The sequence below is a fragment of the Parasteatoda tepidariorum genome, chromosome 5 (assembly GCF_982258835.1).
Source record: "Parasteatoda tepidariorum strain Cologne lab strain chromosome 5, Ptep-v5.0, whole genome shotgun sequence".
In the NCBI taxonomy this organism is placed as follows: domain Eukaryota; kingdom Metazoa; phylum Arthropoda; class Arachnida; order Araneae; family Theridiidae; genus Parasteatoda; species Parasteatoda tepidariorum.
The window spans coordinates 16,603,167-16,616,024 of NC_141759.1; the positions used below are offsets into that span (position 1 = coordinate 16,603,167).

At 30.8% G+C, this 12,858-nt stretch overlaps 1 protein-coding gene across 1 annotated transcript in view; it reads right to left on the reverse strand.

Annotated features, from left to right (window-relative positions):
• LOC107442805 (salivary peroxidase/catechol oxidase) overlaps positions 1-12,858 on the reverse strand; it is a 51,461-nt gene that overhangs the window by 24,635 nt on the left and 13,968 nt on the right. Inside the window, exons 5-6 of the mRNA XM_087163461.1 lie at positions 11,732-11,899; positions 11-160 (exon numbers count right to left, since the gene is read on the reverse strand). Coding sequence (XP_087019587.1) covers positions 11-160; positions 11,732-11,899 — 318 coding nt within the window. The remainder of the gene's footprint in view (positions 1-10; positions 161-11,731; positions 11,900-12,858) is intronic.

Sequence of the window (12,858 nt, forward strand, 5' to 3'; positions counted from 1 at the left end):
TTATACTTACCAAAATTGCATTGCGGATAAGGAGCTGTTCTTGCAAATGGTATGCATGACAAATTAAACTGGTTGTAGAAAGGATCGTCAGGACTAACTTCAATATCGATGCAGTTGGGATCAGGATTTTCTACACAGCAAGGTATTATGGTTCCATTTCCTGAAAGAAGTAAAACAATATTAATAAAAAAAAATTCCTAGAACAAACTATATTAAATGTTTTTCAAGTAACTTTATAAAAAATATAATCAATGTAATTGTACCGATTAACCGGTTAACGCTCAGCGTCATATATTTAGGGCAGTTCCTTTTTTCAAAGACATTCATTGCGATGGGAAACTTTTTTCAGCATTTTCATTTATCTGGGTGAATTAAAAGATTCCCAGATACCATGATGATTTATTATTTCTGATTAGATCTAGAAATTTAAGGAGCACTTTTTGATCTATCAGATCTAGAAATTTAAGGAGCAAGCACTTTTTGATCTCTCAAAGACTTTTTGAATACCCTAACGGCAGAAAAACCAATTAATTTCGATAATATATTATACCACTTTTTCCATAAAACCTTTGTTTGCATCATTTCAATATATAAATTCGGGACAAAACGGGTTAATTTTTAAAAGTAACTGCATAGGTGCCAACTGTAAAGCAAGTTGCCTGAAAAGATGCCACCCAGCTCCTTCTTTGTAAAGAAATATTTCCTAGTGGTAACGAAATCTATGTTATTTTTCTAGTTCGGTATTTTTCATTTTAAGTGATTTGTCCAACACTACATATTGAAAATTCAAAGAACCATATAAAATGCAACTTCAGAGATGATTAACTGCTGGTGTACTGAAATTTCGGTGTGATCCCGATAGTTGCCTTTGATGTCGCCCATTTGATGTTCCTGAGGAGGAAAAAATTTTGATGTTTTGAGTTATTGATGTTTAATCCTTTTGGTGAGTAGTTCTTAATGATTCTCTCGCAATTATGTCTGGACGTGGCAAAGTTTGAAGCTCGTAGTTTAAAGTAAAGTACAAAAATTAAGTTTAAGCTTATTCAATTCAATTTTTAAAGTACTGCAAAATGAGTCTTCGACGTTGCGGACGTGGTGGAAAGACAAGCACGCCTACCGGGCGTCAAAACCTCAGTGACTCTACGACGGATGAGGAACCCACAGAATTCGACAACAAAATCAAATCACGGAATATGGCTACATATCAAAATCATCCACGTGGCGGAAAACGGCAAACCGAAAAGACATCACGGGAAAAAACGGTAAATGTGGAAAGCATGAGTCCAGGTGAACGAATGTTAAATGAAGAATGGATGGAAATGATAAGGATGACCAATGAACAAATTGAAACAACAGCGAAAGTGCTCCAGAATTGCTCGCAACTCAAAATTCAACTTATGGAAACTCAAGATGCAGGCCAAAATTTAGAACAGAAAAGCGAAATGACAACCTATGCAGAAAATACAGCTAAAAATAATGCAGAGCCCCCTCCAAAAAAGCGGATAAAGCAAAAGCAAAAGCAAAATAACGTTTAAAAATCTGAAGAAAATTCCTTCATAACTACAAATAGCAGCCCTCCATTACTACTAGATGTCGCCACTTCCTTGCAACTTTCTGAAACCAATGTAGATCCTGACTTAGCCCAACCCTAGGAGGATTACCATGCAACTGCAGCTCCACCCACAACTCCAGAAATAGATCTACCAATCATGCGCATTAAAGCTCTAGTCCGTGGACTTCCAGTTGGCACCAATGCAGAACATATCTCCCTTGAATTGGCCAAGACAGGCATTATAACACAAAAAGTCATACAGTTTAAGAGAAAAGTGGGCGAGGCCTATCGGCTCCTCCCACTTTTTTTCACAATATTGATCAAAACAGACCAAAATCAGCAAATCTACTCAGTTACCAATATTTGTGACCTTCCCGTGAAAATTGAAAGATTCCGTGGCGGGAATAGCCTAATCCAATGTTACAACTGCCAGAATTTCGGCCACACACAGCGAACGTGCAAATCTCAACCAAGATGTCTTAAATGTGCCGCCGACCATCGTTCTTTTCAGTGCCATAAAGACAAAACTACACCACCCAAATGCTGCAACTGTGGTGAGGAACACACCGCCAACTTCACGGGATGCAGCATCCGTCCCCCCAGGAAGGACTCTCGAGCAACTCGAACTATAACTCTACCAACAACGGCATGTCAAGCCCATAGACTTGTCTCAATCATCAAAGAATTAAAAGAACTATTTCAAAACAGAGAAGTCTTACAACTACTTCAAGCAATCATGCGTGAGTCCACTCCAGATTGAAGCCACTTTGACTAAACCTGACCTCTTTTTCGAACTTTTGATAATATCTCTAGTACTATGCATATTTATATTCTTGAATGTTTATCACACTAGATGGCGCCACTATGGCTTAGAAAAATTTATGTAGAATCTTCATAATTTATAATTTTCATAATCATTACTTATAATCTTCATAATTTTCCCGCTCATGTGTATATATGTTATCATCAATTTTTTATGCTCAATTTCAAATTTCAACTGAAATTTATGTAATATCACAGATAAAGCTTGTATCTCATGTATATCGACCTAATCATGGCTGTATTCACTTCTTTTTTAAAGGCAATTTATGTAAATCATCGATCAAGTTGTACAAATTTCTAATCATCGTTATTTTTATGTTACCACACTGTTACATAAATCAAAATGTTATATTCACTGTAATAATATTTTTAAGATGGATGGGTTAGGGGCCGCTGCGTGGCCTAGGCACCCAGTTGTTTAAATAAAGCAAGCAAGATGTTAACTGCTCCGGACACGACTAAATATTTTTAAAAATTTTAGGAATTCTTGCACTTAAACTTGCGGATTTTTGGGTTAATTTGTCCAACTTTTTAAAAAAGTTCAACCCGGGTTACCTGTAACAAAGTGCCGCATCATATAAGCCTCTTAATTATTTAGAAGTAGTGGTGAGTAATAACCTAATAAATCGAATTTACTGAACCAAGAATCATACATTAAAAAAATACCACTCGAAAATATTTATCTGCTGTCCGGAGCAAGTTGGCTTCAGTACAATTGTATTGCAAATATCTCGCGGTGATAGTGGGAGTAATTATTCTTATTCTAAAAGTTTTACTATTAATTTCGCTGCCAATTTAATAAAACTTTTGCAGAAACAGGAGCATTTGGCATTCCTGGTAATGATTTCAACTAAATAGACACATAGAAACCAAATCATAAAAAAAGTATAAAACAAATTGGTTCTTTAGAAAGTCGTCAAAAAGCAGATTTAACCCTTTCACGGGCCATTTATTTCTAGTAAAGGTAAAATAAAGTATTTTTGGAATTGAAATTGTTTTAAGAATAGTTATTGATATAAGAAAAAAAACTTATTTAATTTATAAAAATGTAATTTTTTTGGTGGTAAATATATTTAACACTACCTATTGACTTTTATTTTTCTTTATTTATAAAATAAATTTTATAAATGCTACAAACTTCAAAAGGAATTATGCATTTTATAACTTTTATACTTTTTTTTAAACTAACAAATGGTTACCAATTTAATTCAAACCCACTTCAAGAAAGCTGAAGTTATTAACAAATGGAAACCTAAATTAAAAGTGGTAAAAAAGTGGTGGTAAGTATACTTCCCACGGCCTTCGAAAGGGTTAAACAACAATTTCAACTTTGGCAATGTACGGTAAGGTGAGGTACCTCTGTATCCTCTCAGATAATTACACTAAATTAGATTTTGTCTTTTACAGCACGCCTATTCAATTAGACGAATGAGTTAAATATCTTCAATAGGGTTAAATAAATAATCCCATGAAACTGAAGCGGTGAGATTAAAAACTGCATTTGCCTCAAAAATAAATAAACAGCAAATAACAGTCTACACAATTCAAGGGCCTCGAAAATAGATGCTCTTTTTCTAGACTCGCCAGACGTGGTTTCCCCTGTTTTGTTTTTCCTCTTGGTTACTGTGGATTTTTTCTATTTTGTTTTCTCACGTTTATTTTTCATTTTTTCAGTTCGGGTTTCTTTGTTTAAAAAGGTTTTTTTCCCCATTTTTTTCATACTTGATTCAAAACCTTAGTCGTTTAAAAAAATACAAGCTGGAAATAAGAGTTGACTTGTTTCACGTCTTCAAAAAGCACCCGTTTTGTTTTTACAGTTATTTTGAACCCTGTTAATAAAATTAAAGTATCTTAAAGATTAGAGATGTCTAATATTTTCTGGAACAGGTATTTGGAACCTGTTATTTAATCATACCTGTTATAAAAATAACAGGTTACTTCCAAAGGCCTGTTCCAAAATATTAGGCAAAAATTTTAATTCAATTATCTTGGCAAAAATTTATTTTTCTACTTTTTTTAGAAATGTTAAACTGTTTTTTGGCAATCTTTACACAGTTTACAATAAGAGAAAAAAATCGCGTTTTATTTATTATTACAGGGCCGTAGCCAGACATTGCGAGAGTCTATACAAGTTTTGTATTCCTAGTATTATAATTTTTTTAGAGCTGTTTTAAATCTAATAATTTAACGAGTATAGATCGCCATATCTCAAGAAATTTTAAAGCTAGTTGGAAATATTGATCACACAATTCTAAAATATATTTATCCAAAGAAAATTGAATGTAAAAATTAATTTTAAATAATTATCTATTATTGTTTGTTATTTATAATAAGAAGAAAACTAAAGTTTAAGCTATGTAAATTTTACATCATTTTAACTGGGCAATTTTAAAATGCAAAATTGGAACATTATTGATCAAGTCGTTTCTGAGTTAAGAAATTTAAAAAAGACATGACTTCATTCGAATTTTGCATTGTGTCATTTAAAATTTCGTTGTTTGAAATGATACATGAGTTAATGTGCCTAGGTTTTCAAAATTGTGTCAACCATTATTAAACAAATTAGTATAAATTAAGTAATAATTTTAAAAATACATTATATTTCTCTTAGTTAAACATATCTTAGAACAATGAATAAAATTTTTTAATTCGCTTAAATTTTTTATTTTATTTATTTATTTATTTATTTATTATTATTATTAATATAATTTTTTTTTTTGCATGGAATACGTAAAAAGTAAAATTAACAAGCCTAAATAGAATTAAAAGGAAAAACAAATAATCCAAATTCAACGAACAAAAGATTGGTTTAGTCAAAGAATTTGACTTATTATAAATAACTTTTAAAACGTGAAAATCCGATCAATAGAACAAAATGTTTTCAACAGTCTTTTTTTCCCCTCCCTGTAAGTGTAAACATGATATTTCTAAACTTAAAAGCAATTTATAGACTTTAAAAAACTGTTTACTTGTAGCAGCAAAAATTAAAAACTTCTCGCGTGAATAGCATACGTTGTAGTTCACTTACGTCGCACAAGAGCTGCACAATGGGCTATTGGCGACGGTTTGGGAAGCATCCCTGAGGATGATCCGAAGACATGCCATCACAATTTTGATCCTCAGCAGAGGGGATGGCATCCCCGCTTCGGTAGCCCGACGACCTGCACGCGAATTGGAGCACTTTACGGTAAAACAGTTTAACGGGGACCCGTACCGCACACCCTCGGTCCCTACGCAGACTGATCCAAGTGGTCAACCACCCGCACACTGACGGCAGCCAGTGATGCTTGACTTCGGTGATCAGATGGGAACCGTGTAGCAGAATTTAACGATCAGTCCACTGCGGGACGTGAGTAGCATACGATAAGTTTTGTAACGTATATGTGAAATCATGGTGAATCTCAATATCTGTGTTTTCATAGTCTAAAAAATAAAAGAGCTGTAATAGAAGTCATACAATTTAGTTCCAATGAAACTAGATGTCGTTCTATAAACTTAAATATTAATTCCAATCATAAATTAATAATAGTACTTAAATTTCGTTTCGTTAAAATTATTTTGCGTCCGAAGTAAATCACTAAATGCCTTTTTTTTTTTTAATTTCACTCCTAAGGAAATGATTATTCTGCAATTATATTGTTAACATACGTTTAGGGTGTCTTAAATTTCTTAGCAAAAAAATAGAGTTTCTAAGGTTTAAATTAAAAAAACAAAAAATTAAAATTATTGCTAGTCCACTGCTAGCCCCCCCCTTGTGGTTCTACTTCTATGTCTTAACAACCTATTATTAATAAAACTACCACCTAATATTTTAAATAAGCTATATCGGAATAACCTGTTATTTTTATCACAGGCTAGTATTTTGGAACAGGGAATATTTTTTCACAGCTAGTATTTTGGAACAGGCAATATTTTGTCACAGGCTAGTATTGGAACAGGGAATATTTTGGAACAGCTAGTATTTTGGAACAGGCAATATTTTGTCACAGGCTAGTATTGGAACAGGGAATATTTTGGAACAGCTAGTATTTTGAACAGGCAATATTTTGTCACAGGCTAGTATTTTGTCACAGCCTTTCCTAGTATTTTGCAGTTTAAGCTAATTTTCAGCAATGCTGGGCACGGTGACCTGTCTTACATGCCCTTTGGATTTTCGGGCATATGATAAGCAATAAATAATTTTTGTTTTTATTTCAATATAAAAAGGGGTTGATAAAATTATTAAAACTATATTTAATGTGTTCTAGACATCTTAGTATGTTTAGTATGTTCTATTCAAGCTATATTTAAACACTATGTTTTCTTTATATGCAAGCTATATTATCAAACACTATATTTTTTCTCCCTATCTTTAATCCTTTTGCACTCCGTATACTTTAATATGCTGAACTTATGTATATATAAATACGAAATCATTTAAACTACTTAGTACAATATTTTTATATAATTTTTGAAATTCCTAAAAAATCTAGTTATTAATTATTAAGATATAAAAATTGTAAGTTTTAGAGTTGTGACTTTCGATGTTTATGCAGATGACGAAGCATAAAGGGTAGTACAATAGTACAGAGAGAGGATGAAGAGTAGTAGAATAATACGTAAATATTTTTTTTCCGTGTTAATATATCAAATGATATTTTGTGAATGATAAAATAACTATTATTTATTTTATGTACTGAAATAGAAACGTAAATGAAACTAATGAGAGGAAAAAAAGGAGAAATAATTCCTAACCTTTAGCCAAAGGAAGCCTACAGTTAGCGATTAAGGACTCAAAAACTAATTACATAGCTATTATTTTTATTAGGAACCTATTTAGGAAGTTAAGTAATGAAGTTTTAGGTAATTAAATTTATAAATTTTATACATTTAATAAAAAATTCAGAATATTTTGTTTGAAATAGTGAATTATTTACAATAGAGTAACTGTGGCCTGCATTTACTTGAAAGTGCTCCACATTTTTTATTTCTGCTGCCTACTGTGTTTACTGCATTAATTACAATCGTCTTTTGGGGGAAGGAGTTTTACTTGGAGAATCCTTACACCTCTTTACGCCGTTGGCCCCCCACCTCCCTAGCTTTCGCTGTGGGTTTCTTTTTCGGCTTTCGTTTTGGAGGTCGAGATCGACTGTGACCTTCGAGGTTGCGAATTGACTCTCTCAATATCTTTAAATGAAGGCGCGTCCTTTACTTCCGTCGTAGTTATTTGTTGTGGTAATTCAATCAATGTTCTACGTAAAGAGTGATTTGTTATTTCGCTGAATTTCGTCCACTCGTATACAAATAGATGTCTCTCTGGCATTGCCTATTATTTTGTTGCTTAAGAGATTTTTTTATTTTGAATTTTTGAGGAAAATAAATAATATATTTTTAAATGATAATATTCTGCAGGAAAGGAAAAAAATCTGTTACAGTTAATTTGGCGAATTTTTGTCCCTTAATGGTTCGAATTTTACTTGATATAAAAATTATCATTAAAGGCTACATAGTATGTGATATTTTTAAATTAATGTGCCAATTGTTTTAAAATGAAAATATTATTTATATAATCCAAGAAAAGTTTAGAATTGTTATAAAATGGCTTGTTTCTTTAAAAATTTTGCTAAATTCGTATACTGGTGTTTATTTTGAATATTTAATTTTTTTTTAGAAATGTTTAAAAAAATATCGGATTATGCTCTTGTTGTATTTAATTTGTTGAATGTTTTAGCTCGTGCAAATTGGTAAAGCTGAATCAATTACATTTTAGTAAACATATATTTTTCTTAGTTTAAAACTATAAATTGATGTTATTTGAATTATATTAAAAAAGTTGCATTGAACTGGGTTGCAATGTATGCAGTTAGACTACTTTTAGGTATTTAAGTAAATGAAATTATAAATCACTATCGGTAAAATTCACTATATTTATTATGTCAGAAAATATAAATAATTTTACGAAAGTGGCGTTAGAATGAAGTGATTAGGAAACAAAGGGATCGCAATAATAATCACAAAACAAATCTTTGGGGAATTGTAGTTAGAGGGTTAAACGGAGGAGAGAATATATTTACATTAAGCGAGTACCTTCAGATCTGGGAAAACGATCTATTTCGCAAAAAGAAACGACGATGGTTGTGAAGTAATCATGGGGGCTGGTGAGCGGCAGTAAATAGGGGCTCCAGCCAAAATTGTAGGAGTTGAAAAAAAGAGTAATTTAAACACAACTTTGTTTACTAGATATTCGATTTAACAAATGATTTAAAATTAATCAGCTTTATTTATATATTTAAACTTTCAAATTTTGTTACGCAACTAGAACCTCTATATAAGCACAGAACTTCCCGGCTTTCTACAAAACGTAATTTGTATCATATAAACGTCTTCTTTAAAGCAAGTTTTTGTATAATCTATTTCGTAAAAAAGTTTACACAGTAAAAGAATTTAAGCTTATATTTAATTGAATTTTTGTCAACTTTAAATTCTAGAGGACGAATATTACGAAAAAATATAGTTGGAAATGTTTAGGTTCTCCTGGATCTGCTGGATCTTTTAAAGCATTTGTGATAAATCATACACAGTGTGTCACGGACCGATTTATAATTTTTAGTTAGAATTCTTTGAGAACAAGAAACAGAGCATTTGGCTACATAATGTATAAATGGTATAGAATTCATATTTTGTAGATTAGACTTATAAAGCAAATATGTCTTATATTTCTTTTGTCACGTTTGAGCATTAAAAAGAAAATGTGTACTTTTTTGTGAGTAAATTTTTTGTGAGTCAAACGATGTTTTCTGAAAATTTGATGAAATAAATATAACGAAAACTCAAAACTAATACTTTGAATGATAAAAAAAAGCCCCAGTAAATCTCAGTTTAATTCATAAAAGTAAATATTTTACTGAAGAAAAAAACGATACTGAATTGAAGTAGTACAACACACTTTTGAAATATGCTACAACACTTGTCTTTAAGAAATACAGATATTTAGATGTTATTTATGAATTTACAGAAAAATGTCTCAACATTATTTTTTCAAAATCTGTAGCAGATAAAAATAAAGGACTTCATAATCTTCTCTAAATTCGACTGAAGTTTTAAACGTTATCAGGCAAACATGTTAAAAGTTTGATTAATTACTTTTTTTATTATTGAAAAGCCCTTAACAATAGAGAATAAAAGAGAAATTAATATATAATTGCTTTCATATTGTTTAAAAATTAATTAGAAAAGAATATTAACCCATAGAAAAAAAAATACTTTTCCTAATAATATTGTCAAATTAGTAGAAAAATATGTATCTGTTACAAAAACACTTGCCATTTTAAACTATCTTTCAAGTATAAAAAAGTTGAAGATTTTTTTCTTAGACCTGTTATTTTGGAACAGGTATTATTTTGTATCGAAGCGGTTGGAACCTGTTATTTGAAAATACCTGTTATTGCCCATCACTATTAAAGATACTATTAGTTTCGATAATCTCTGCGGCATTTACCACATTCCTTGCTGGAGCCTTTACCGCATACCAGCTAGACGCGTTTCTAAATTTAGGCATAAGGAACTAGATAGATATGTCCGTTATAGATAAGTCAAAAATATGAGAAGTCATTAATTGCGGCTCATTGTTTGAATCATTGTTTCAAAAATTCAATTTCGACAATGCTAAAACTATTTCCATCGTAGTCACATCTACTCATGTTGAAGCACAGGAATCTTGTTTTATTCTTAAAACTACTGATTCTATTACTAATTATATTATTTCCGCACAATCCTCTCGGTAGCTCGTGGAAATGCATCTTACCCTAATTGTCACACCACTTTACAGTCACCATTTTTAAAATTAAGAAATTTTATACCTTAATAATTAGTAAACACATTATTTTAAGACTATTCAAATTATATAACAATAGTGTATTGTGTATTTTAAATGCTGTAGTGCTGATATGAAATCAAACAGCATTTAAAATACTCGGAGTGCAAAGGATTAAAATAAGAAATATCTTTTAAGATAATAACTTTTAAATAAGAACTTTTAAATAACTTTTAATCTAAGAAGTAATTTTTAAGGACCATGAGAACCTAGTCGAAAATGGGCGTTTACTTTTGGGCATCTCTGTGTAAATAAATAAAACTATTTTTGTGCGTTCTATATTGCATTAAGTTCTTCAAACCATTTTAGTAACGATAATAATATGAAAATATTAAAAATTTAATCGAATTATCTAAATAGTTAATAAAATTTATCGAATTTCTAATAATCTTGGCTCCACCGGTCTATGGTGACGTGTTAACATTCTTGTCTTTGGCATAAGGTATTTCACAGAAATAACAATAATAAAAATAAATTGCTCTTAACACTTTTACGCAGACGAGACTCCGATGTCTCTTTTACATAGGTTTTATCTCATGCATATGTTTTATCATGTGCCCTCTTAAAGGAAAAAAATATTTTTAACTACAAAAAACAGTCTTATAGTTGCTAGAAAAATATCTGTTAGATTATCGGAATTACATTTGTACTAAAATATAAAATCCTAAAAAATAGTTTAAATAAATTATTTTTCTTTCGTGTTCAAAAATGTATTAATTATTGATTTTGTAAATTAAAGAAATTCCAACTGTGAATAACAGTTTCTCTTAGACCTAATAACTACAAATAAGAACTAATTTGAGAAATTAGTGTTTGAAAGTGAGTTATGATAGGAAGATTTTATTGAACGTAGGAAAAGACAGCGGTATTTCATGCAGTATTTCATAAGTATAAATTATTTGAATGCTAAATACAGTATTTTTCAATTATTTTGACCTAAATTTATACGAAATAGTGAAAAAAAGTGGGGGAAATATATTTATGGTAAATTCTGCATCAAAGGGTTGAGAAATTTCGAGATTTGCAGATACTTGTTTTTGGTAATTTTAACGAAATAAGTTTAAAAAAAAACTTATGGTTTAATATTGAATATTTAATTGAAAAGATTTGATGAAAATATTTCTGGCACTTATGAGAACCTTATAACCACGCTGTGATGTTTTTGTGGTACAACTGAATTAAAAAGAAGGCTGCTTACTTAAATTTCGATTCATATTAAGAACCCCATATTTTCACGAGGAAATAAATGAATTCATCAAATGATAGGTTTATTTTAAAAAAAGTGAGTTCTTTTCTTATCTGATCTTGTTACTTGAAATACTTTGTGATATAACTGATCAGCATATCTAAGGTTTAATATCTTCAACTATTAAGCCTGCTTCTTAGAACACAAGGAAAACAATTATCAGATAAAAAGTTATTCATGCTGAGCCGTTTTAAAATTAATATATATTTTCTTTTATGTTGCGAACTATGAACAAGGTACAAATATTAAGCGCACTTACTAGATATACCTGGACCAAGGGTAATATCGTGGACCAAGATTTGTCCATAATAAGAAAAGAAAGCCGATACTTGATTGGATGGAGCATCCGTATTTTCTAAGTTTATGCTGATGTTTCGTGCATTTGGCAAATCTTCTCCGGAAACTGATTTTCGCAATCCACTCACACCTATATTAAATATATAATTACTATTACTACTACTACTACTACTACTAATAATAATAATAATGATAACTATAGAAGTAAAGATGAATGACCCTATAAAGAGGAATGTCTTGTATGTGGGGATTAGTTCTATTAATTAGTTCCATTAATTGTACTTTCCTCCCACTCACTCATTTATTGCAGAAATTATATATATTTACAATTATATGAAATAGTAACAATCATTATAAGAAGCATTATGGGTCTGCCATCAAGAGTTGCCTGGGCAAAGTGAGTGTAAAGCCAACCGGCAAACCTATTTCTAAGATTCATCGGAAGAAGGTTAAGAAAGCCGAAGAGAAATTGAAACGGAGAATCTAGGGGAAGTGGATATAGACACCGCATTTGACGTAGAACAGAGATGAGTAGATAATCTTAATTTATTTAACTCTGTTTTTCGAAACTCTGTCTCCAGGGAAAATAAATAAGTCATTGTTTAAGTGCCTTAAACCTAAAGCAATGCGATAATTTTAAACTCCATATATAATCTTGCTGTGAAGAATTATGGGCTTTAGAATGAACAACTAACTTAAATATTTTAAATTTTTCTAAAAATCGCCAGTCAATTTGGCGAAATTTTTCTACCTAGATGAAAATTATCTAAATCACTGCCCTTATTTTCAGTTTTTGCAAATTTTTATAAGCCCAGCTAATGCAGGATTGGAGTAGGTTTTTAAATCTTAAAATATTAGAAAACAACATTTTCATTTTCAGAAAATTGTGGCTTTTCTCTATATTTACGTTTTGCGCTATTTTCAAAATAAGCGTTGACAGCTCTGGCTTTAGATAGGTTAAACTTGACTTCACAGTCATGAGTAACAATACTAAGAGTTGCAAACTCAAACCATATTTAAAAATAGCATACAATTCACAAAAAAGCATCATTTCATATTACGACGGATCCTTCGAAAAACAGCCTTAAA